Source organism: Leptonychotes weddellii, chromosome 10 (genome assembly GCF_054177405.1).
Source record: "Leptonychotes weddellii isolate Sample4059 chromosome 10, ASM5417740v2, whole genome shotgun sequence".
NCBI classification, from domain to species: domain Eukaryota; kingdom Metazoa; phylum Chordata; class Mammalia; order Carnivora; family Phocidae; genus Leptonychotes; species Leptonychotes weddellii.
The window spans coordinates 44,915,310-44,937,907 of NC_138378.1; the positions used below are offsets into that span (position 1 = coordinate 44,915,310).

General features: G+C 34.6%; 1 protein-coding gene across 3 annotated transcripts in view; it reads right to left on the minus strand.

The window, feature by feature from the left end:
* The window catches only part of GCC2 (GRIP and coiled-coil domain containing 2), a 287,662-nt gene that overhangs the window by 27,873 nt on the left and 237,191 nt on the right, over positions 1 to 22,598 (minus strand). For all 3 annotated transcript variants that reach the window (XM_081833301.1, XM_081833302.1, XM_006728935.3), the window contains 8 exons: positions 20,097 to 22,565; positions 19,312 to 19,381; positions 16,647 to 16,747; positions 16,459 to 16,557; positions 9,103 to 9,222; positions 6,165 to 6,329; positions 5,750 to 5,854; positions 4,965 to 5,127 (listed from right to left, as the gene is read on the minus strand). In XM_081833301.1, coding sequence (XP_081689427.1) covers positions 4,965 to 5,127; positions 5,750 to 5,854; positions 6,165 to 6,329; positions 9,103 to 9,222; positions 16,459 to 16,557; positions 16,647 to 16,747; positions 19,312 to 19,381; positions 20,097 to 22,565 — 3,292 coding nt within the window. The remainder of the gene's footprint in view (positions 1 to 4,964; positions 5,128 to 5,749; positions 5,855 to 6,164; positions 6,330 to 9,102; positions 9,223 to 16,458; positions 16,558 to 16,646; positions 16,748 to 19,311; positions 19,382 to 20,096; positions 22,566 to 22,598) is intronic.

A 22,598-nucleotide genomic window follows, 5' to 3' on the forward strand; every position in this document is an offset into this window, starting at 1 on the left:
TTTGTTTGTCCTGGAAGCTTTTTATCTCTCCTATTTTCAGCTGGATACAGTATTCTTGGCTGCATATTTTTCTCATTTAGTGCTCTGAATATATCCTGCCAGTCCTTTCTGGCCTGCCAGGTCTCTGTGGATAGGTCTGTTGCCAATCTAATGTTTCTACCATTGTAGGTTACATATCTCTTCTGCCGAGCTGCTTTCAGGATTTTCTCTTTGTCTCTGAGGCTCGTAAGTTTTACTACTAGATGTTGGGGTGTTGACCTATTTTTATTGATTTTGAGGGGGGTTCTCTGTGCCTCCTGGATTTTGATGTCTGTTTCCTTCCCCAAATTAGCAAAGTTCTCTGCTATAATTTGCTCCAATATACTTTCTGCCCCTCTCTCTCTTTCTTCTTTTTCTGGGATCCCAATTATTCTAATGTTGTTTCATCTTATGGTATTGCTTATCTCTCGATTTCTGCCCTCTTGATCCAGTAGTTGTTTATCTCTCTTTTTCTCAGCTTCTTTATTTTCCATCATTTGGTCTTCTATATCACTGATTCTCTCTTCTGCCTCATTGATCCTAGCAGTTAGCCCCCCTATTTTGGATTGCACTGCATTTATAGCCTTTTTTATTTTGACTTGGTTAGATTTTAGTTCTTTTATTTCTCCAGAAAGGGTTTCTCTAATAGCTTCCATGCTTTTTTCAAGCCCAGGTAGTATCTTTAAAATCATCATTCTGAATTCTAGTTCTGACATCTTGCTAATGTCCGTATTGAGTAGGTCCCTGGCAGGTGGTACTGCCTCTTGTTCTTTTTCTTGAGGTGATTTTTTCCATCTTGTCATTTTGTCCAGAGGAGAAGAGATGAATGAGAGAACAAAACACTAACAGGGTAACAACGTCCCCAGAAAATATACACTAAACAAATCAGAAAAGACCTTCCAGAAAGTGGTCACTTTTCTCTTCAGAGAGTTGCTGGTATTCTTTTCTTTGATCTCCTGTTGAGTTCGTAGGTGTTCAGAATGGTTTGATCCCTATCTAGTTGAATTCCTGGGACCAGACGAAATTTAGGTCTCCTACTCCTCCGCCATCTTGCTCCTCCGACACAGTGTTCCTTTTATAAAAAATGCCTTAAAAAAAACCTCTCACACATCTTAGTACCAGGAAAAGCTGTATTGCTCAAAAGCATCCCATTTGTTCTAATACTGTGGCTACTATAAACCTTGTAACTGATGTTCCTGTCTTTGCATGGCTTCTGGGAAGCTCAAAGCCAATTTATGTAGACCTTAGTGATAGCAAAAGTACACAAAACATATACTTTATGTCTTGATCTTATATCTGACTTCACTGTATAGTCCTACACCTCAACATTTCCTTTTATCCCATTTCCTCATCATTTATATATCTAAAATCTTATACAGTAGTATCTTTGCAGCCAACTTAAATCATTTTATGGAACTTCAGCTTCTCACCATGAGGGAATAGCAAGACCTAGACATACCTTCTGTTGTAAACAATTAGAAAACTGAACAAAATATATGAAAATTCCTGAAATCGAGCTGTGATCCCTGAGGGAAGGTAAACAAGGTGAGCCCTATTATAGTTCCAGCTTTCTGTCTCGGGGTAATTTCTAGACTGTGGAACAGGAGGGGAATCCCAAATAGAGCAGTGGTCTTACTGAGATGGAAAGAACAGTGAATAGGGAGCTATAATTGGACAATTCCCAGGGCTCACACAGGGCTATAAATTGTTCCAACCAGACAGAGTAAAGAGACTTTGTTTAATACATGGGCACTCAGTAGACATCAGAACATTCCCCACCTTAGTACAGGGGCTGAACTAAATCTATTTTCCAGGAAAGGGTACTCTAAACTTGGTTTCAAAAAAGATGAAAAACAAGCCACAAAAGGATAAAAGTGATCCACAAAAGACCTGACTGCCAACCGAAATTTAACTCTGTAAATGAATACAAAAAATCTAGCATTCAACAATGTAAAATTCACACCCAATTAAAAAATTATTGCCCATGCAAAAAAGCAGGAAAATATTACTCCTAACAGGAGAAAAATACAATCAATAATATTAGAACATTACAGAATATTCTTTAGGATTTAAAAGAAAACATAAACATAATGAAGAGATAAATGAAAAACAACAAAAGCTAAAAAAATACAAATGGAATTTGTAGAGATAAAAATACATTATCTAAAGTGAAAATATCACTGAATGGTAATAACATATTAGACCCTGAAGATGAGAGAATTTAAAGACTATTTAATAATAGAAACCACTAGAATTGAAACTATATTCCATTTAATAAAAGTGAAAAAAGAAGAGAAGTGAAGAAAAAATAAACAGCATCACTAACCTATGAGACTATATCAAGTGGTCTAATGTATGTAATTGGAGTTTTGGGGGAAAAAAAGGAAGAGGATTTAGACAAATAGGATAAATTTGAAGAAAACTAGAGAAACTACATACAACAAAGAAACTGAAAACACAAGCAGGATATAAACAGGGAAAAAGACACACCAATGCACATCATAAAATTCTATACTCGACAAAATTATCTTTTTTTTTTTTTTAAGATTTATTCATTTTAGAGAGACAGTGCGCATGCAGGAAGGGGCAGAGGGGGAGGGAGAAAGAATCTGAAGCACACACTGCACTGAGCACAGAGCCAGATGCATGGCTCAATCCCACAACCGCGAGATCATGACCTGAGCTGAGACCAAGAACTGGATGCTTAAATGACTGAGCCACTCAGACGCTCCCCAGCAAAACAATCTTTCAGAAATGAAGACTTTTTTTTTCAGGCAAACAAAACATTACAGAATTCAATGCCTGTAGCCTGCATTATAAGATACGTTAAGGACACCTGGGTGGCTCAGTTGATTAAGTGTCTGCCTTCGGCTCAGGTCATGAACCCAGGGTCCTGGGATCAAGTCCCACATCGGGCTCCTTGCTCAGCAGGGAGCCTGCTTCTCCATCTGCCTGCTGCTCCCCCTGCTTGTGTTCTCTCTCTGACAAATAAATAAATAAAATCTTAAAAAAAAAAGAATATGTTAAAGGAAGTTCTTCAGGCAAATGGAAAGTCATATTCGAGGAAATCTGGATACAGATGAAGGAATGAAGAGCAGCAGAAATGGTAAATATGTGGGTAAATATAAAAAAAAACTCTACTTTTTCATTTTTTTAAAACAGGGATTGGAAAACATTTTAAATGGTGAGATAATAAATATGATAGGCTTGCAGGTGATACAGTCTCACTTACAACTACTTGACTGTGCTGTATAGCATGAAAGCAGCCACAGACGATATCACAAATGGACATAGCTGCATTTCAATAAAACCTTCATATGACAGGCAGCTATTGTGGGCCAAGGTTTGTTAATCTCTCTTTAAAAGATAACTATTTTCAAACCAAAGTAACACAATTACTACATCTATAACACATGTAGAAGTAAAATGTATGACATTAAAGGACAAAAGAGGGGGAATAAGCAGTACTACTATAAGATTCTTAGTCTACATATGAGGTGGTATAATTTACTTAAAAGTAATCTGTAATAAGTTCATGACATATACTATAAACCCTAAAGCAACCACTAAAACCTTAACAAAAGTATAGCTAATAAGCTAATAATGGAGATAAAATGGCATCATATAAATTACTTAATTCAAAAGAAGGCAGAAGAAGAGGAAAAAGGAAACAAACTTTAAGACAAATAGAAACAGCAAGGTAGTAGGTTTAAACCTAATCACATAAATAATTATGTTAAAAATAAATTATTTAGACATTCCATTTAAATAGCAGAGGTTGTCAGCTTGGAGAGAAAAGGAAGACTCAACTATACACTATCTAAAAGAAACACTTTATAGACTTAGGTCGAAAGCTAAAGGATGGGAAAAGACATGCCACGTAAACAAGAAACAAAAGAAAGCTGGAGTGGTTATATTAATATCAAAATGGACTTTAGAAAAAGAAATATTACCAGTAATAAAAAACACATTTCACAATAAAAGAGAAATTAAATTACCAAGAGCAACTAATGATTCTAAATGTACATGTAGCTAATTTCAGAGTTTCTAAATACATGAAGCCAAAACTGACAAAAGTGAAAAGAACAAGAAACCCACAGTTATGTTCAGGAAATTCAACATACTTCTCTTAGTACTTGGCAGAGCAGTAGTCAGAAAATCATTAAAAATATAGAAAACCTAAACTGTCACCTGACTTGATTTAATTGACATTAGTTAGAACACTCTATCCAACAACTAATATAGTTGAACACATTTTCAAGTGCCTAAGGAGCATTCACCAAAAGAAATCTTATTCTGGGCAATAAAACAAAACTCAGTAAATTTAAAAGGACTGAAATCATACAGAGTATGTTCTCTAACCACAAAGGAATTCACTTAGAAATCATTAACAGAAAGACAAGTGAAATTCCTTTAAATGAATTAAACAACACACTTCTAAATAACCCATGGGTCAAAGAAGAAATCCAAAGGAAATTTAAAAATATTTTGAGCTGAATTAAAATAAAAAGTACAACATACCTTATGAGATGTGGCTGAAGGGGTGCCTAAAGGGATATATATAGCTTTAGATGCTTAATGTTAGAAGTTATTTTATGGAGAGAATGGAATATAATCACCTTAAAAAAAAGATTTCACTATGATTTAAATGATCCCACTCTGCTGACAACCAGCAAATCATGGACAAGACCATTTTTTATCTTTGTATCACTCATGCGGCAGGTACTTAAGAACTGTTTAAGTAAATGACTGCATTATGCACCAACACAGACTGTACACATCTGAACAAAAAATGGTTTTACAACCCTCCTGGTCCTTACGAATATTTAGCACTGTGTGAAAGATCCGCTGGCAGTCAAAGTCTGGTGAAATGCACAGCTAATATTGCTCCCCTGTATTCTGTTATAATGAAATTATTGTAAGTTAAAGTGAATTGTTTTACTCACTCATTTCTTCTTGCAGGGTTTCTTGTTTCTGCTTCTGAATTTTAATTTCTTGCTCCAGATCTTCTATCTTGCTGTTTTTATTAGCTAACTTTTGATTTAGTTCTTTCATTAAACGTTCATAATCAGCTATTTCCATATTCATCAATGTGGTTTGCTGGGCATCCTGCACATATCAGAAATAAAAGATCCACATGTTGGTAGATCAGTTAATTTTATTTGTAAAATTGCTAATTGCATAACTGTAAATTATGCCAAAGGGATAAACATATTCTATTATGCTTTTCTGTAAATATAGAAAAGTTTACACATCATATGAAGAAACTAGAAGTTGGTACTTTCTATTTTTGTAATTTTATAAAATATTTTCATTGAAGTTCATCATGATTTTCATTAACCACAATTGATAGTTCTACTCATGGAGTTCTTATTTATAAAATATTAGCATTTAAGCAGCTCTTATACCTTTCTTTTTAGCCTCATCTTTGAAAAAAGTAGAGAAAAATTAGCCAAAGTTTTAAGTATAATATGAATTCCAACATTTGACATTAATTAAATCTTCATGTGTCATAAAGCAATCCTGTACAAAAAAATGAAGTATCAAACCATTTGTGAACCTAGATTCTTCTGAAAAGATAGGAGTGAGAGAAATCTTAAACTTTCATTCTTTTGAGGCTAACAATTTATATATGGCTATGTTAGTTTTGAAATATTTCCTTTCTGAACTCTCAGAATCGTTTAACACTGTGAACATTGACCTCAGTTTTGAATCTGGTGTTTTATTTTACCTTTCTAACCAGCTCTAATTCTTGCATGGTTTTCTGAAGCTGTTTCTTTTCCTTCTGAAGTTGCAGTTGAAGTTCTTCAAGTTCATTTACAGAATTGGCATGCTCCTGAAATTAAAAAATACCACCCCCCCACCCCCCCAAACAAACCAACATTAAAAAAGGTATTTGTTAGGGTCTATAAAATAAATCTGACATACTGAAATAAAAAAAGCTTGAAAATCTTTAAATATTTAAAAAACACGCACCCCAAAATCATAGCTTGGGATTCTCAACTTCATAGTTGACATACATTAAGGAATTAATGAACTCTGTTGTATTCACAAATGCTACTCATTAGTAAGTCTTTCCTTCACTTAAATAGTATGATATAAGTGTCACTATATAACATGAACTAATTCCACAGGACTGTTTTTACCTTTATCTTCTGCTCTTTCTGAAGTTTTTCAGCTTCCAACTCTTTGTCTGCCACTGCCTTGGCTTTTTGGGCTTCTAAAATCTGTACTTCTAATAACTTTGCATTAGACTGTAGTGTCTCAATACGAGCTAAGAGATCTTCATTATCAGAATTTAATTTTTCGCACTAGAATGACAAACGATTCACTACTGTAAACATGTAGAAAATATGTACAGGAGAGGAAGAATAAAATGATACATTGTAAGATTGTTGGCACAGTATGAAAAATGAAGATTTCAAAAACAATTCCACATAATGTAAAATCAAGAGTAAGCTTAAAATACTATTACTGTTAAAATAATTTCTGCAAACATTACAAGAGACCAGGAGCACTGGCAAAGGAAAAGGGAAAAAAGAAACCAAAACCAAAACCAAAACCAAAACATCCCAGGGAGCTGAGATTAGAGCAATAGATAAGACATGATAGTTGTCAGTTGTTTTGTCATATTCTTCTCCCAACAATGGGAAGAACAAAATGAAATTTTCTATTAATTTTAATGAATTTAATTTTATTTTTTATGCAAAATTTTTGAAATTGAAATATACTTATTACATTTTTCATGTCTGCATTTACTCAATTTAAAATTACCTGAAAAGTCCTCTCAACAAAGTGGGTGTAGAGGAATGTACCTCAACATAATAAAGGTCATATATGACAAGCCCTCAGCTATGTCATACTCAGTGGTGAAAAGCTTTTCCTCTAAGATCAGGGACAAGATAAGAATCCCACTCTTATTTATCAAAGTATTAGAAGTCCTAGCCACAGAAATAAGCAAGAAAAAGAAAAGGCATCCAAAGTAGAAAGAAGAAGTAAAATTGTCACTATTTGCAGATGACAGGATACTATGTATAGAAAACCCTAAAGACTCCCCCCAAAAATGTGAGAGCTAATAAATGAATTCAGTAGAGCTGCAGAATACAAGATCAATATACAGAAATCTGTTGTGTTTCTATACACGAATAACAAACTATCAGGAAGAAAAATTAAGACTAAGTAATCCCACACAACCGCATCAAAAAGAAAAAAAAAAAAAACCTAGTAACCAAAGAGGTGAAAGATTTGTACATTTAAAACTCTAAGACACTGATGAAATAAATTGAAGATGACACACATAAATGGAAAGATACTCTATGCTCATAGATTGGAAGAATTAATATTTTCTGAAAGTACAAATACTGTTACACTGACCAAAGCAATCTATAGGTTCAATGCAATTCCTATCAAAAATCCAATGGCATTTTTCACAGAACTAGAACAACAATTCTAAAATTTGTACAGAACCACAAAAGAGCCCAAATAGCCAAAGCAATTTTGAAAAAAAAACCTGGAGGTATCATGCTCCCTGATTTCAAACTATATTATAAAACTATAGTACTCAAAACAGTATGGTGCCGGCATAATAACAGACACATTGATCAATGAAACAGAAAAAAGAGCCCAGAGATAAACCCATGTATATATGGTCAATTCATTTATGACAAAGGAGCCAAGAATATACAATGAGAAAAGGACAGTCTCTTCAATAAATGGTGTTGGGCAAGTTGGATGGACACATGCAAAAGAATGAAACTGGACCACTATCTTACACCTTACACAAAAATTAACTCAAAATGGCATAAAATTTGAATATAAGACCTGAAACCTATTAAGACTCCTAGAGATTGGCAGTAAACTCCTTGACATTGGTCTTGTCAATCATTTTTTGAACCTGACATCAAAGGCAAAGGCAACAAAAACAAAAATCAACACATGCGACTGCATCAAACTCAAAAGCTTCTTTACAGCAAAAGAAACCATCAAGAGAATGAAAAGGCAACGTACTGAATGGAAGAAATTACTTGTAAATCCTGTAGCTGATAATGGGTTAATATCCTAAATAAAGAACTCCTACAACTCAATAGCGAAAAACCAAACAGTTTGATTTAAAAATGGGCAGAATATCTAAATAGACATTTTCCCAAAGACATATAGATGGCCAATAGGTACATGAAAAGATGTTCAACGTCATGGATCATTAGAGAAATGCAAATCAAAACCACAATGAAATATCATCTCATACCTGTTAGAACGGCTATTATTAAACAACAACAACAACAACCAGAAACAAGTGTTGGCAAGGATGTTGAGAAAAGGGAACCCTTGTGTACTGTTGGTGAAAATGTAAATTGGTGCAGCCACTGTGGAAAACAGTATGGGAAGTTCCTTAAAAAATTAAAAACAGAACTACCATATGATCCAATAATTCCACTTCTGTGCATTTATTCAAAGAAAACAAAAACACTAACTCAAAAAGATATATGTACAGCCATATTCACTGCAGCATGACTAACAATAACCAGGATAAGGATACGACCTAAGTGATCAGTGATGGATGAATGGATAAAGAAAATGCGGTGTATTCATACAATAGAATATTATTTGGCCATACAGAAGTATGAAATCTTGCCATCTGTGACAACATGAATGGACCTTGAGAGCAGTATGCTAAATGAAGTAAGTCAGATAAAGACAAATACTGTATGATTTCACTTACATGTAGAATTAAAAAAAAATAACAGCTAAGCTCATAGAGAGAAGATATGTGGTTGCCAGAGGCACAGGGTGGGGTGTGGGTGAAATCAGTGAAGGGGGTCAAAGGGTGCAAACGTACAGTTATAAAATAAATAAATCATGAAATGTAATATATAGCATAGTGCTATAGTTAATAAGGTATTGAATATTTGAAAGTTGCTAAAAGAGTAAACCTTAAAATTCTAATTGCAAGAAAAAAATTCTTTAACTATGTATGGTGGCAGGTATTAACTAGATTTCACAATATATACAAATCATGATGTTGTACACCTGAAACTAAAGTAACATAATGTTATATGTCAATTATACCTCAAAATTTTTTTTTACCTGAAAAGTTGAATTCCTTAATTGTCTTGTAAGGTCTTCTATGTGATGCTCAAAATTATTAGCACGTTCTTTTTCCACATCCAGCTGCTCTGACTGCTTATCATATTCTAATAAAAGATTCTTCAAAAAAAGGCAAAAGGATTTAACTTCAGGCAATTATTATACATTCAACCAGACTGTATTATCAAACCATCTTGATATAACATTTATGAGTCCATTCTGAAAGCTTAAAGTATTTAAATTCAACATTTGGTAGAATATCTAACTGGCATTATATAATAAAATTAGTATAATTCAGATGACTTTTAGTATGGGGGGGAACTATTAGAGAGCAAAATGATTTTACATTTATACAATATAATATCTGCAAGTTAAATATTCTAGTCATCAACAAAAATAAACTTCTGAAACATAAACAAAAGTTAGAGAAGGAGAAGAAAAGTTTAACTTGGTTGCCTTAACTAACTCCACCTAAAGGATTCTGATAGGGAAATGTTTTAGGCCCAGCCTAATATAAGGTAGAAGTGCTAATGGAGGAACATAGGAAGATATTTTATAAAAACAGTGTCTCATACTCTGTGGCAAAATGTTTAACATTTTCTGAACTCTAAAACCAATGGAATTTTCTTTAATATTTCTGGTTTGTGCCTACTCAAGAACAAAATGCCCAGACTAGCCTTTTTGTGACATAATAGCAAATCAGGTTATCCTCCAAAATATGTACATGAGATTCATTGTTTCCAGACTGTATGTGGGATATTTTTTTTTTCTTCCTCTCTCATCTCTTATAAATCCTGTTTTCACTTTTGTTCCTGGAGAACTACTGACTGTTCTCCTTCACATAAATGAATTTTTGTGCATAATAACAAACAAAATCTGAGTTTTCTTTGAAAGTTTATTTTGGAAAGCCTCAAAAGTGGCCTTCATCCAGACCAGGACCTCTTGAGTCCTTGGCTCCCCTTCCCAGACTCCTTTGCGGTCTCATGTGTGACAATTATATGCTCTTTCTGATTCCTGCTTGCCAAATCTGATTCTTGGCCAAATCTAATTTTGTTTCTAATTCTGATTTATACATAATCAACTATTATCCACACTGGTAGCTGAGTGTTAGAATCTGGGTTTCAATTTTATGGTCTATCCATCTTGTGATAGGTAAAAGGCAGGAATTGGGAATCTAGAAGCTGGCTTATAAATTTGTTTGTTCATGTTTATTTGTCTGAGGATTCTGTTACTTCCTGGCATATTGAGAAATCATTTGTGTTCTTTTCCACAGAGAGGAGATTTCAAGCTTGTTTTGTATTTGTGCAAATTCCTCTAACTCCATAGATCAGAGATCTTTATCCTCTTAAACTCTATCTGGTCTTCTTTGTTTTTACTCGCTATGGTTCTAATAGTTGTCAAGGACTGCAAAAATTGAGTATCAAAGCTGACTCTAGTAAATAATGGCTCCCTACAGGAAATTCTGACTATAATCATATATTATTCCTAAGGGGAGCACTGGAACAAAAAATGAATGCCATGCACGCAATGGTCTAATTTCCTTGATGCATATGCTGATGCTTCTTCTCAGCAAAGAATAATTATGAATTATCATCCCTTCAGAACTGTTGCGTGTTCAGATCTTAAAAAAAACAAAACAAAACTGATAAAGATGATGATTTTAAGTGATACGAAGACTGGAAAAAGAAACTAGCCAAATTCACAAGTAATCCACAAAATTACTGAGCATCCTAATATTGATGCTCCTTAAGGAACCTAATGGAGCTCAGTTATAAGTCTGTTTTTACAAAAAGCGGTAATTTTTTTTTAATTTCATTTTTTATTTAAATACTAGTAATATATATGGTAAAATTTGTTTCAGGTGTAGAATTTGGTGATTCATCACTTACATATAATTCCCAGTGCTCATCACAAGTGCCCTCCTTAATACTCATCACCCATTTAGCCCATCCCCCACCCGCTTCCCCCCATCAACCCTCAGTTTGTTCTCTATAGTTAAGAGTCTCTTATGGTTTGCATTCCTCTTTTTCCCTTCTGCTATGTTCATCTGTTTTGTTTCTTAAATTCCACATATGAGTGAAATCATATGGTACTTGTCTTTTTCTGACTTATTTTGCTTAGCATAATACACTCTAGCTCCATCCACGTTGTTGCAAATGGCAAGATTTCATTCTTTTTGATGGCTGAGTAACATTCCATTGTGTGTGTGTGTGTGTGAATGTATATATGCCACATCTTCTTTATCCATTCATCTGTCAGTGGACATTTGGGCTCTTTCTATAGTTTGGCTATTGTTGATAATGCTGCTATAAATATCAGGGTGCATGCACCCCTTTGAATCACTTTTTGTATCCTACTACTACCCAGTAGTGCAATTGCTGGGTCATAGGGTAGCTCTATTTTCAACTTTTTGAGGAACCTCTGTACTGTTTTCCAGAGTGGCTGCACCAGCTTGCATTCCCACCAACAGTGTAAGGTTTCCCTTTCTCCACAACCTCACCAACGTCTGTTGTCTCCTGAGTTGTTAATTTTAGCTATTCTGACAAGAGAGGTGGTATCTCATTGTAGTTTTGATTTGTATTTCCCTGAGGATGAGTGATGTTGAGCATCTTTTTAAAATGTATCTGCTAGGGATGACTGGGTGGCTCAGTCAGTTAAGTGCCTGCCTTCGGCTCAGGTCATAGGGTCTTGCTCAGTGGGGAGCCTGCTTCTCCCTCTGCCTGCTGCTCCCCCTGCTTGTGCGTGTGCTCTCTCTGACAAATAAATAAATCAAAATCTTTAAAAAAAATGTATCTGCTAGTCATCTGGATGTCTTTTTTGGAAAAATGTCTGTTCATATCTTCTGCCCATTTCTTAACTGGATTATTTAGTTTTTGGGTGTTGAGTTTTATAGATTTTGGATACGAACCCATCATCAGATATGTCATTTGCAAATACCTTCTCCCATTCTGTCAGTTGTCTTTTGGTTTTGTTGACTTCTTCCTTTGCTGTGCAAAAGCTTTTTATCTTGATGAAGTCCTAATAGTTCATTCTTGCTTTTGTTTCCCTTGCTCCCGGCAACATGTCTAGTAAGAAGTTGGGGTGGCTCAGGTGGCTGAGGTCAAAGAGGTTGCTGCCTGTGTTCTCCTCTAGGATTTTGATGGTTTTCTGTCTCACATTTAGGTTTTCCATCCATTTTGAATTTATTTTTGTGTAGTGTAAGAAAGTGGTCCAGTTTCATTCTTTGGTAAGTTGTTGTCCAGTTTTCCCAAAACCATTTATTGAAGAGATTTTTTCCATCAAGTATTCATTTCTGCTTTCTCGAAGATTAACTGACCATATAGTTGTGGGTCTATACATGGCTTTTCTTTTCTGTTCCATTGATCTATGTGTCTGTTTTTGTGCCAATACCATACTGTCTTGATGATTACAGTTTGTAATATAGCTTGAAGTCCGGAATTGTGATGTCTCCAGCTTTGCTTTGCTTTTAGTGATTATCATTTTTTTTTTAAGATTTTATTTATTTATATGACAGACAGAGACAGCGCAAGAGAGGGAACGCAAGCAGAGGGAGTGGGAGAGGGAGAAGCAGGCCCCCTGCAGAGCAGGGAGCCTGGTGTGGGGCTCGATCCCAGGACGCTGGGACCACGACCCAAGCAGAAGGCAGATGCTCAACAACTGAGCAGCCCAAGCACCCTAGTGATCATCATTCTTAAACATATCAGCACTGCTGATTTAATCTTAAATCCTGATGTTTCATCACAAATGAAATCCCTACCTTACTCAAAGATTTAGAAAATTTTACAACTATAAAACCTATTTTTAAAAATGTTTTAATAGACTTCATTTTTTTTTTCTTTAGAGAAGTTTTAGGTTCACACCAACACTGAGAGGAAGGTACACAGATTTCCCATTACCCCTCCACCCCAAATGCAGAGCCTCTGACATTATCAACAAGCCCCACCACAGTGGTACATTTATTGTAACTGATGACCCTACAAGGACACATCATCCTCCAAAGTCCATAGTTTACATTAGGGTTTACTTTTGGTGTTATACATTCTCTAGGTTTGGAAAAATTTAAAATGACATACATCCTCCATTATAGATTATCATACAGAGTAGTTTCACAAGCTAAAAATCCACAGAGGATTTTCCCACCTCTTTCCATTCTTCCCCCACTTATTTATCCCTTCCTTCCCCAAACCCCTGGGTACCACTGATTGCTTTTTTTCTCAACTGTCTTTTGCCTTTTCCAGAATGTCATATAGTTGGAATCATACATTATGTAGACATTTCAGATTGGCTTCTTTTGCTTGGTAATAGTATACATTTAAGTTTCCTCCACACCTTTTCATGGCTTGATAGCTCATTTCTTTTTAGTGCTGAATAATACTCCATTGTTTGAATGTACCACAGCTTATCTATTCACCTACTGAAGGCCACTCTGGTTGTTCCCAAATTTTGGCAATTATAAATACAGCTGCTATAAACATCTATGTGCAGGTTTTTGTGTGGATATGTTTTCAACTGTGTTGGGTAAATACCAACGGTTACTAGATTGTATGGTAAGAGTAGGTTTAGTTTCGTAAGAAACTGCCAAATTTCTCCCCAAATGGCCGTACTTACTCTTTTGCAACCCCACCAGAGTTCCTAAATGAGAATTCCTGTTGCCCCATGTCCTTGTCAGCATTTGGTAGTGTTGGTGTTTCAGATTTTGGCCATTCTAATAGGTGTGCAGTGGTTATCTCATTGTTTTCATTTGTACTTCCCTGATGACATATGGTGTGGAGTATCTTTATATGCTTATTTGCCATCTCTTTATCTTCTTTGGTGTGGTATCTGTGAAGTTTTTGGCCCATTTTTAAAATCAGGTTTCGGTTGAGTTTTAGTGGTTCTTTGCATATTTTGGGATAACAGTCCTTCATCAGATATATGTCCTTTGCAAATATTTTCTCCCAGTCTATGCCTTCTCATTCTCTTGATATTATCTTTCACAGAACAGCAATTTGTAATTTAAATGAAGTATATATAGCTTATCAATTCTTTCATGGGTCAGGCCTTTGGTGTTCTATCTAAAAAGTCATTGCCATACCCAGATTAACTAGGTTTTATCCCATTATCTTCTAGGAATTTCATGTCTTATGTTTTACATTTAGGCTTGTGATCCACTGAGTTAATTTTTGTGAAGGACATAAGGTCTGTGTCGAGATTCCGTTTGTTTTGTATGTGCATGTCCAGTTGTTCCAGCACCATTTGTTGAAAAGATTACCTTTGCTCCACTGTCAAAGAACAGTTGACTATATTTATGTGGGTCTTTTTCTGGGCTCTCTATTCTGTTCCACTGATCTGTCTATTTTTTCACCAACACCACATTGTCTTGATTGCTGTAGTGTTATAGTTAAGTCTTGAGGTCAGGTTAATCCTCCCATTTTGTTCTTCTTCAATATTGTGTTGCCTTTTCTGAGTCTGACCTATATCATTTTCCAAAGAACTTTTTACGTTTGTTGAAAGGCATGTCTTTTCCTATGAGTATTCTCATTATTGCAGTTATACCTTGTTCTTGTCTCACAGTTGATATTCTTTTTCAGACTTTTGAAATCTATATGCTAAACAAAGAATCTGGCATACCTGGTCTACCCATGGAGGAAAAATTAATAAAACATATTATGGGGTTCTTAAAATTGAAAAAAGCAAATTGCTAATGGCTAATAAAAGACAAGCCTATATTTAAACTCAAATAAGTGTTTTACAAAATGAATTTGTCAGATACCTTTATATATTAAGGATATTAATCCCTTGTCATATTTTCATGTTAAGTTTATATTTTTATTATAGTTCAGTTTATCTTTTTCTTTGTAACTTCTTTAACTGCTTTAAGTTTAGAAACATATTTCATATCCAGAACTCAAATGATTAAGTGTCTTATACTAGGTTTTTAAAAATCCCTTTCACATTTGACAAAACTCTTTAAATCCATCTAGAATTCATTTTGGTGTGTGGGAGTGAAGTAAAAATCTGACTAAATTATTCTGAAGTAGTTATTTAGTTCCTTCTTTGTTGGTTTCTATGTTTTTAGATCTTACTGTAGTATACAGCATAGCTTACTTGGTGTTAGAACAAATCTGGAACCAGACTGCCTGAATCCAATCCTAGCTTTACTATGTTACTTGCTCTGTGATTTGAGTCTCTTAATCTCTTTGTGCCTCGGATTCCTCACTTGTAAACTGGCAATGTTAGTAACATATTTCTTGGGATTCTTTTGAGAATTAAGTGTGATAAGATATGTAAAGTGCTTAGAAGAGAGCCTGGCCTAGAAGTGTTTGTTGTTATACAGAAGTCTCTATGTCTTCTGTTAATGTCTTACTTCTACATCAGACCTGGATCACATTATTATGGTTTCATAATAAATTTTAGCATCTGCTAAAGCAAGATGTCCATTTTCTTTTTTCACTTAAAAAGTATTTACTATTCTTGTGAGCTTATTTTCCATTTGAAACTTAGAATGATCAAGATTGCCCAGTCAAAAAAAATCCTAGATTTTTTAGTGAGATTGTTTTGGAACATGTAAACCAACCTGAAAACTAGTATTTCAAATAATAATAGTTGCCATATATATGTTCTGTAGTTTTCTTCATGAAGGCCAAATTTTCTCATTAAAGTTCTTCCAAAAATTTTATTTTTTGGCTACTATGGAATTTTCTTCTTTCAATCAATCCCACTTGGCTTACTTTCTTGTCCCTACCACCCACATTTATTGTTCTACACAGTAAGTTTCTTATATTTTTGTCTACTTTTTATTATTGCCACTGGAATTTAAGTCCTAAGAGGGCACAAATTTAGTGTATTTGGTTGACTGCACCTCCCTAGAACTCAGTATTCGGCCTGACTGTATAAATATTTGCCAAATAGATACATAAAGAATGTAATGGTATTTATCTTACATTTAATGATGTCATTGCACTCTCATTTTATTTTTTTTTATAATAGATTCTCATGTTAGGTTGACAAGCATTATTACCTCCAAATAATGCATTCACTTTCTTTTTAAACTGTTGTTTGAGCTTCAAGTTTATTCACTTGGCCAGAATATAAAATAATAACAGTAATAATAGCCATCTTTTTTGTTACTTATTTTATTAGGAAATCCCAAAACAGAATTTTAGTTTTAAAAAAATAATAGCTTGAAGGAACTTTAAAGCTTAGACACTTAAAATCTTGATACTAGGATGCTACCACATTACACAAAAAAATAGAAAAAAGGATTTACTAAAAAATACAAGGTGACTGTGTTATGGACAAGAGTTTCACATTTCTAGTACATTCCTTAACTTAGAAGTTCCAAATATAACTTGCTATTAAAATAACTATTTTTACCTTATAGCTTTCTGCTCCTTGAATGAGATCTCTCATGGAAGTAGACAACTGATCCTTTTCTGATCGAACAGATTCTAGCTCTTCCCGTAGACTCTGGGCCTATTTTAAATATAAGTTTTTTATGGACAGACGTACTAGATTTTCTAACATGTAAAATTCTTGAAGCTTGCATTTTTAAGTCCCCTTACCTCTTTTTTGCTAGAATCTAGTTCTTTCTTTGCCTTCACAGCAACCAGTTTTATCTTATTTATTTTTTCCTCTTTCTCTTTGGATTCTTTTTCCAGATATCCTAAAAACACAAAATGAAAGAATTATATATGAACTCAAAAGGAAAAAAACCCAATTTACTTACTTTACCCTTTGAAATTGACCTTTAATTGGGAATACAAAATCTGTAATTTGGAATTAAAAGTAATGAAATAAGTAGCAAAAATATTAGTATTTTTTTAAGTGAAAGCTTATTCATTACCTAAGCAAGGCAAACAATGTAAAAAATTTCCTGCAATCAAAATAGCCTACTTTTCTTAAAAATCATTTCATAAGCAGCTAGAAATTAGAGAGGGTGTTAGTACTCCTTTAATGTTAGAAGACTTCCTAGAGGGCACCTGGGTGGCTCAGTTGGTTAAGAGTCTGCCTTTGGCTCAGATCAAGATCTTAGGGTCCTGGAATCAAGCCCCCTATCGGGTTCCCTGCTCAGCAAGGAGTTAGCTTCTCCCTCTCCCTTTGCCCTTCCCCACCCCCACTTGTGCTCTCTCTACTTCAAATAAATAAATAAAATCTTAAAAAAAAAAAAAAAAAGATTTCCCAGAAACTCAAGTACCATAGGACTTTTGGTGGCAATCTGCAAATCAGGGTCATGTATGGGAAATACCAGACACAGTTAAATACTTAGGCTCTATAGGCACACTCCTCTTGGTTGGCAGGTGTAATTTTTACAACTAAACCCATAATGTGTTTTACGTACCCAATCCTGATCTCTCCCTTAATGTCTTTAGCCATCTCCTCTATTTCAACTCCTGTGTTCCAGATCTTAATTCTTGCTATTTCTGCTTAAGTCACGATCTGAATTTCTGTTCTTGCTTGTTATTCTAGATGCACCTTTGCTCACAGCCTCTGCCTTCCGCTGCTGCTACAGGTGACTGTTCTGTGTGTGTGCAGCACTGGCCAGCTGTTCCACTTCTGCATTTCATTCTATAACCTTCTCACCCACTCAGGCATCAGTGCAGCAATGCTCCCTCTTTCTTGTGCAGCAAATCCCCCTAATGGATTTTTTCCCAACATGCAAAAAGGAAAATATCAAGAGCTTTAAAGCTAAGAGCAAACAGTGGAAGGACCAAAGAGGATGGGAAGAGGTCACAAAAGGACTGGTGAAACATCGCACACACACAAAAAGGCAAATCACCACACTTCCCATCTGGCTATTGTCTCATCTCTTTCTTGTATAGCAAAACTCCGTGTTAAGAGTTGTGTACACATGCTCTCAAATTTCTCTTCCCCCATTTTTTTTCTTGAACTCATTTTAATCAGGCTCTGGCCTTAGCATATCACAGAACAGGTTATCAAGTTACTAATGACCTCTGTGCTGCTTAATCTAATGATTAGTTCATTGTATTAATGTTACTTGACCTATAGCAGCATTTGCCATGGTTAAATATTTGTTCCCTTTTGAAACACTTCTATCACTTGCACTTCATTGGTCTTAATTTCTAAGACATTCTATGCTCTGGGTTTTCCTAACTCACTGGCTACTCCTTCTCAATCTCCTTTGCTGTTCCTGTCTTTCAGATTTCTAAATGACAGATTAATTGTCTCTGGTCTTCTTTTTTCTATATTCACTTCCTTGGTGATCTCCATTTTATGGCTTTTAATGCAACTATTATGTTAACTACAACTTTTTATCTCTGGTCTAGCTCCCTCCCCCTAACTCCAGATTTGCATATTTAGCAAACTACCTGACATTTCCATTAGGGTTGTTATATAACATGTCTCAAACTGAGTTCCTGATTTCATCTAACTCTACCTGCCTCAATCATCCACCTCAAGAAAATAGGATTCATCATAAAATCTTACAACTTCCTCCTCTCCCTCTTCCCCACCAGACTAATTGGGCACTAAACTGAAGCATTATGGGCACATTACTTAATACTTCTAAGTATTTGTTTCATTTTTAAATGGGAATAAAATAGCTACTCCGTAATGTTAGTATGATGAAGATGCGTTAGGAAAAAGTCCCAATTGCTCTGCACACGTTCTTTTGCTTTTGTGATGGGACTCCTGCCTCTCCAGGAACTTCTTGGTATGCTCCTTAATCTTATATATATTAACATACATGCACCTGCTGTTCCCTCCTGCCTCTTCTCTTGTCAAATTTCTCATTCTTCAAGACACACCAAAAGTACGGCCTATTCTGTGATGTTTTTTCCTAACTCAAGACAGTTAATCATGCCTTCCTGTAGTGCCAGCACTGTATCTTGTCCACACCTCAAACTACTGCAATAACAGCCCCTTCTGGCACTGAACTCTTTGAAGACATGGTCTGTATCTTAATCACTCTGCTATTAATATAGTCTGACATTCAAATAAAGTTTGCTAAATGAATGAAAAATCCCAAAACAATCATGGAACCATTTATAAAGGGAATCACATCAGTCCTTTGGATTAAACAAGAAAAGTGGTAATTTTGGAAGGGAAGGCACACAGATGGCAGAGAAGCAAGAATGGGGACATTAGAAAGAGACAGCTAGCTATTATGATTAAACAACTCATTAACTGGTTACTACATTTCTCAACAGACTCTAACACTACAAGAATCTGTGTAATTCATTGCAACAATATATGCAAAACCATACTTACCTATTTTCTCTTCCAGCTCTTTTACTAAAGAAGGTTGATCATTTTCTACAGGTGATTTCTCTAAGGAATCCTAGATTTTATAGGAAAAACAAAAAGAAAATCACTTCATTCCCCACAATGAACTGGCCATCATGTCATGCTTGAGAAAATCCTCATTAAAGAAAATTCACATAAAAGGCAATTTGATGAAGTCTTTTTCCTACCTTGACAGACCAGGTAATACTGACCTTATCAGGCATATAGTATTTACTATAAAAAACCAAACAAACAGTAGTATCCAAGGCCAAGATGAATAACCTGACACATATCAAACACAATGCAATAAGGGAAAGATTAAATGATTATTGTTTATCATACTTTCATAAATTTTTGGAGAAAAATCTAATATTTTGGCTAAAGTTAAATACTGCAATAGCCCACTTTTCTGCTCAACAGTGCTCTTTAAGAAAGGTATTATGTATATCACACAAGAATGAAATTCAGGTCTTTTTCATTATGTAGTTTTAGTGGTGACTGGTTGCACAATTTTAACCAGGACATTTAACCCCTTAGTCATTTAATCTTATGCAAGATCAAGATTCTAAAATGATCTAAAACCAAAAAGTGACCAATGTGGACAGAGGATACACAACACGAAAATGTTTACTGTACTTTCAGAAAATTGTCATTTGAGCTTAAATGATGAAAATTTACTTCTAAGTGTAAAAATTTAATGTATATATTTTCTTGAATCTAGGACTAGAATTAAGAATTTATTTAAATTAATAGAATTGAAATAAGAGTACCTTTAATAATAACAACTCTGCTCTCACATCCTGTAATTCGGCTTCTTTTTGCTCTAGTGATAGCCTCAGATTTTCATGTTCCTTTACAAAACATTGTTCTTTTACATTATGGGTTTCATTTTTGCTACATAATTTTTGAGAGGCTTCTTCAACTTGACTTAAAAGATTCTGATTTTCAAGTCTTGTTTTTTCATTAGCATTCTTCATTTCTAGAAGATCAGACTGCAAGTCCTCTTTATGTGACAGTGTTTCTTCTAACTCTTTCCTTAAGAGAACTTTCTCTTGTTCATGGTCTCTTAGTAAAGATCGAAGTTCTTCACACTGAACTGTATTCTCTTCTTGAAGGCACTCAATCTTTTTTTCTAACTCTGCTGCCCTTTTATCATAGTGAAAAATCATGTTGTGTTTTTCCTCATTTATTTTAGTTAAGGATTCACCTATTGCTTGCAGGACATTCACAACATCTTGTTCTTCATTTTCTTCTGAAATTTTGGACTCCATCTGCTTAAGAAAACCATACAACTGAGTTTTGACAAATAACTTCTGAACCTGCTCATTTTCAAGCACTGTACTTAAATTATCTCGTTCTGCAACCACTAACTGAAGTTTCTTTTCTAATTCAGAAATGTGTTCCATAAGCATAAAAGCTCCTTCTTTTTGGGACAGGAGAGCTTCCAAATCCCTATTTAACTCGTTCTTTTCTGAACTTAATCTATTATTTTCCTCATAAGGAGACTTCACTTCAGATGACAGTGCTTCCTGGTCTTCAGAAAGAATTTTTAATCGAATCATAAGCTTTTCTAGTTTTTGGTTATTTTGATCCTTTTCTTTTAACGTTTCTTCTAGTTCTCCCGTTAATTCATTTACCTTTTGTTCTAGTTCACTGTTGTACTGGCTAGTTTGTTCCACTTTTTCCCTAAGTTCTATGACCAATCTTTCTTCCCTTTCACATTTTTTATGGAGATTATCCATCTCTTCATGAGAAGATTTTATTTTACCTATGAAAATATTTTTTTCCTCAGTAAGAGAATTTATCTTTGCTTCAAATTCTTGTAACATGGTATCTCTCTGACTGAGACTAACTACACATAATTCATTCTTTTCTTGAAGACTTTTTATGGTATTTTCAAGTTCTGGTACTAATTCTTGTTGGGATAACTTTTCGTTTTCTCTCTGGAGATGATTCACAGTTTCAAGAAGAGCATCTTTTTCATTAAAAGCAGTTCTGAGCTTCTGTTGAAGTTCATTAACATCAGATGCTTGCTGTTGCTTCATTGATTCAAACTCTTGACTTATTTTCCCAGCAGATTCCCCCAGTTCTGTTTGTAAGATTTCCATAATCTCTCGCAAACTCTCATAATTTAAAATTGCTTCTTGCTTTTCTTGCTGTAGGTTTTCACATTGCTCCTTAAGACCCTGTATTTCAAACATTAATGTTAATTTTTCTTTTTCTGAGCCTGACAAAAATGTCTCATTTAGTTCTGATATTTCTTTTTGATGTTGTTCCTTAAGACTCTGTACTTCTTTGTTATGTTTTTCTACAGTATAGCAAAATTGTTTATTTGAATCTTCTAGCTCAGATTTTAATTTTTCAATTACACAACCCTGTTCTTCTTTAGCTAGCAACAATTCATTAATTTTAAACTCCAAGTCTTCCCGTTCATGAAAAAACTCATCTTTTATATGTTGTGCATCAATTTCAAGTTTTAATTTAAGATTATTCATGTAAGTTACCTCATCTTTTAAGATACTATGTTGAGACTCCAATTCTTTTAAGGTATTTTCTAAATGTTTGACTTTTTCGTTTACTACTCGTTCTACAAAAGCATCTTTTAAGACCAAAGGACACATCTGATTTTCATGGTTTGCATTTGGTGCATTCTCTAAGTTTTCTAATTCACATTCATATTTCTCCTGAGTGTTCTTCTCACTTGCCTCACCTTGTCTGACTAAATTCTCCTTTAGCTGGTTTAAATTATTTACTTCTGCTTCACGTTCTTTACCAGATGCTTCAATTTGGCACATCAATTCTTTAATCTGCTCTTGGTGTGTAGCTTTCAATTGCAAAAGCTCTTTTTGCAAACTAATAACATCTTTTTGGTAATGCTGGGAATTAGCCTCAATGACTTCTTGGAGATGAGTAATTTCTTTCTCCTTTTCATTTGTGGCAGCTCTTAGTTGTTTTTGCAGATACAAAATTTGCTCCTCAAAGGCTGGCCTGATATTCTGAATCTCCTTTTGTAGTTTTTTAACATTATCTTCACAGTCACCCTGGAATTTAAGTTGTTCAGAAAGTTCTAATTGTTTTTTGGTTACTTCTTCCAGTTCCTTTTGCAAGCTAGCTTTATCTTCACTGTGCTTGGAATGTACTGCCATTAATTCATTTTTCAGATTTTCAATTTCTTTCACATAGTTTCTTTGCGATTGTTCAAACTCCTTGTTCACATCTTTGATCTTAGTTACAGAATCCTATTACAAAAACAAGCACACAAAAATTATTTA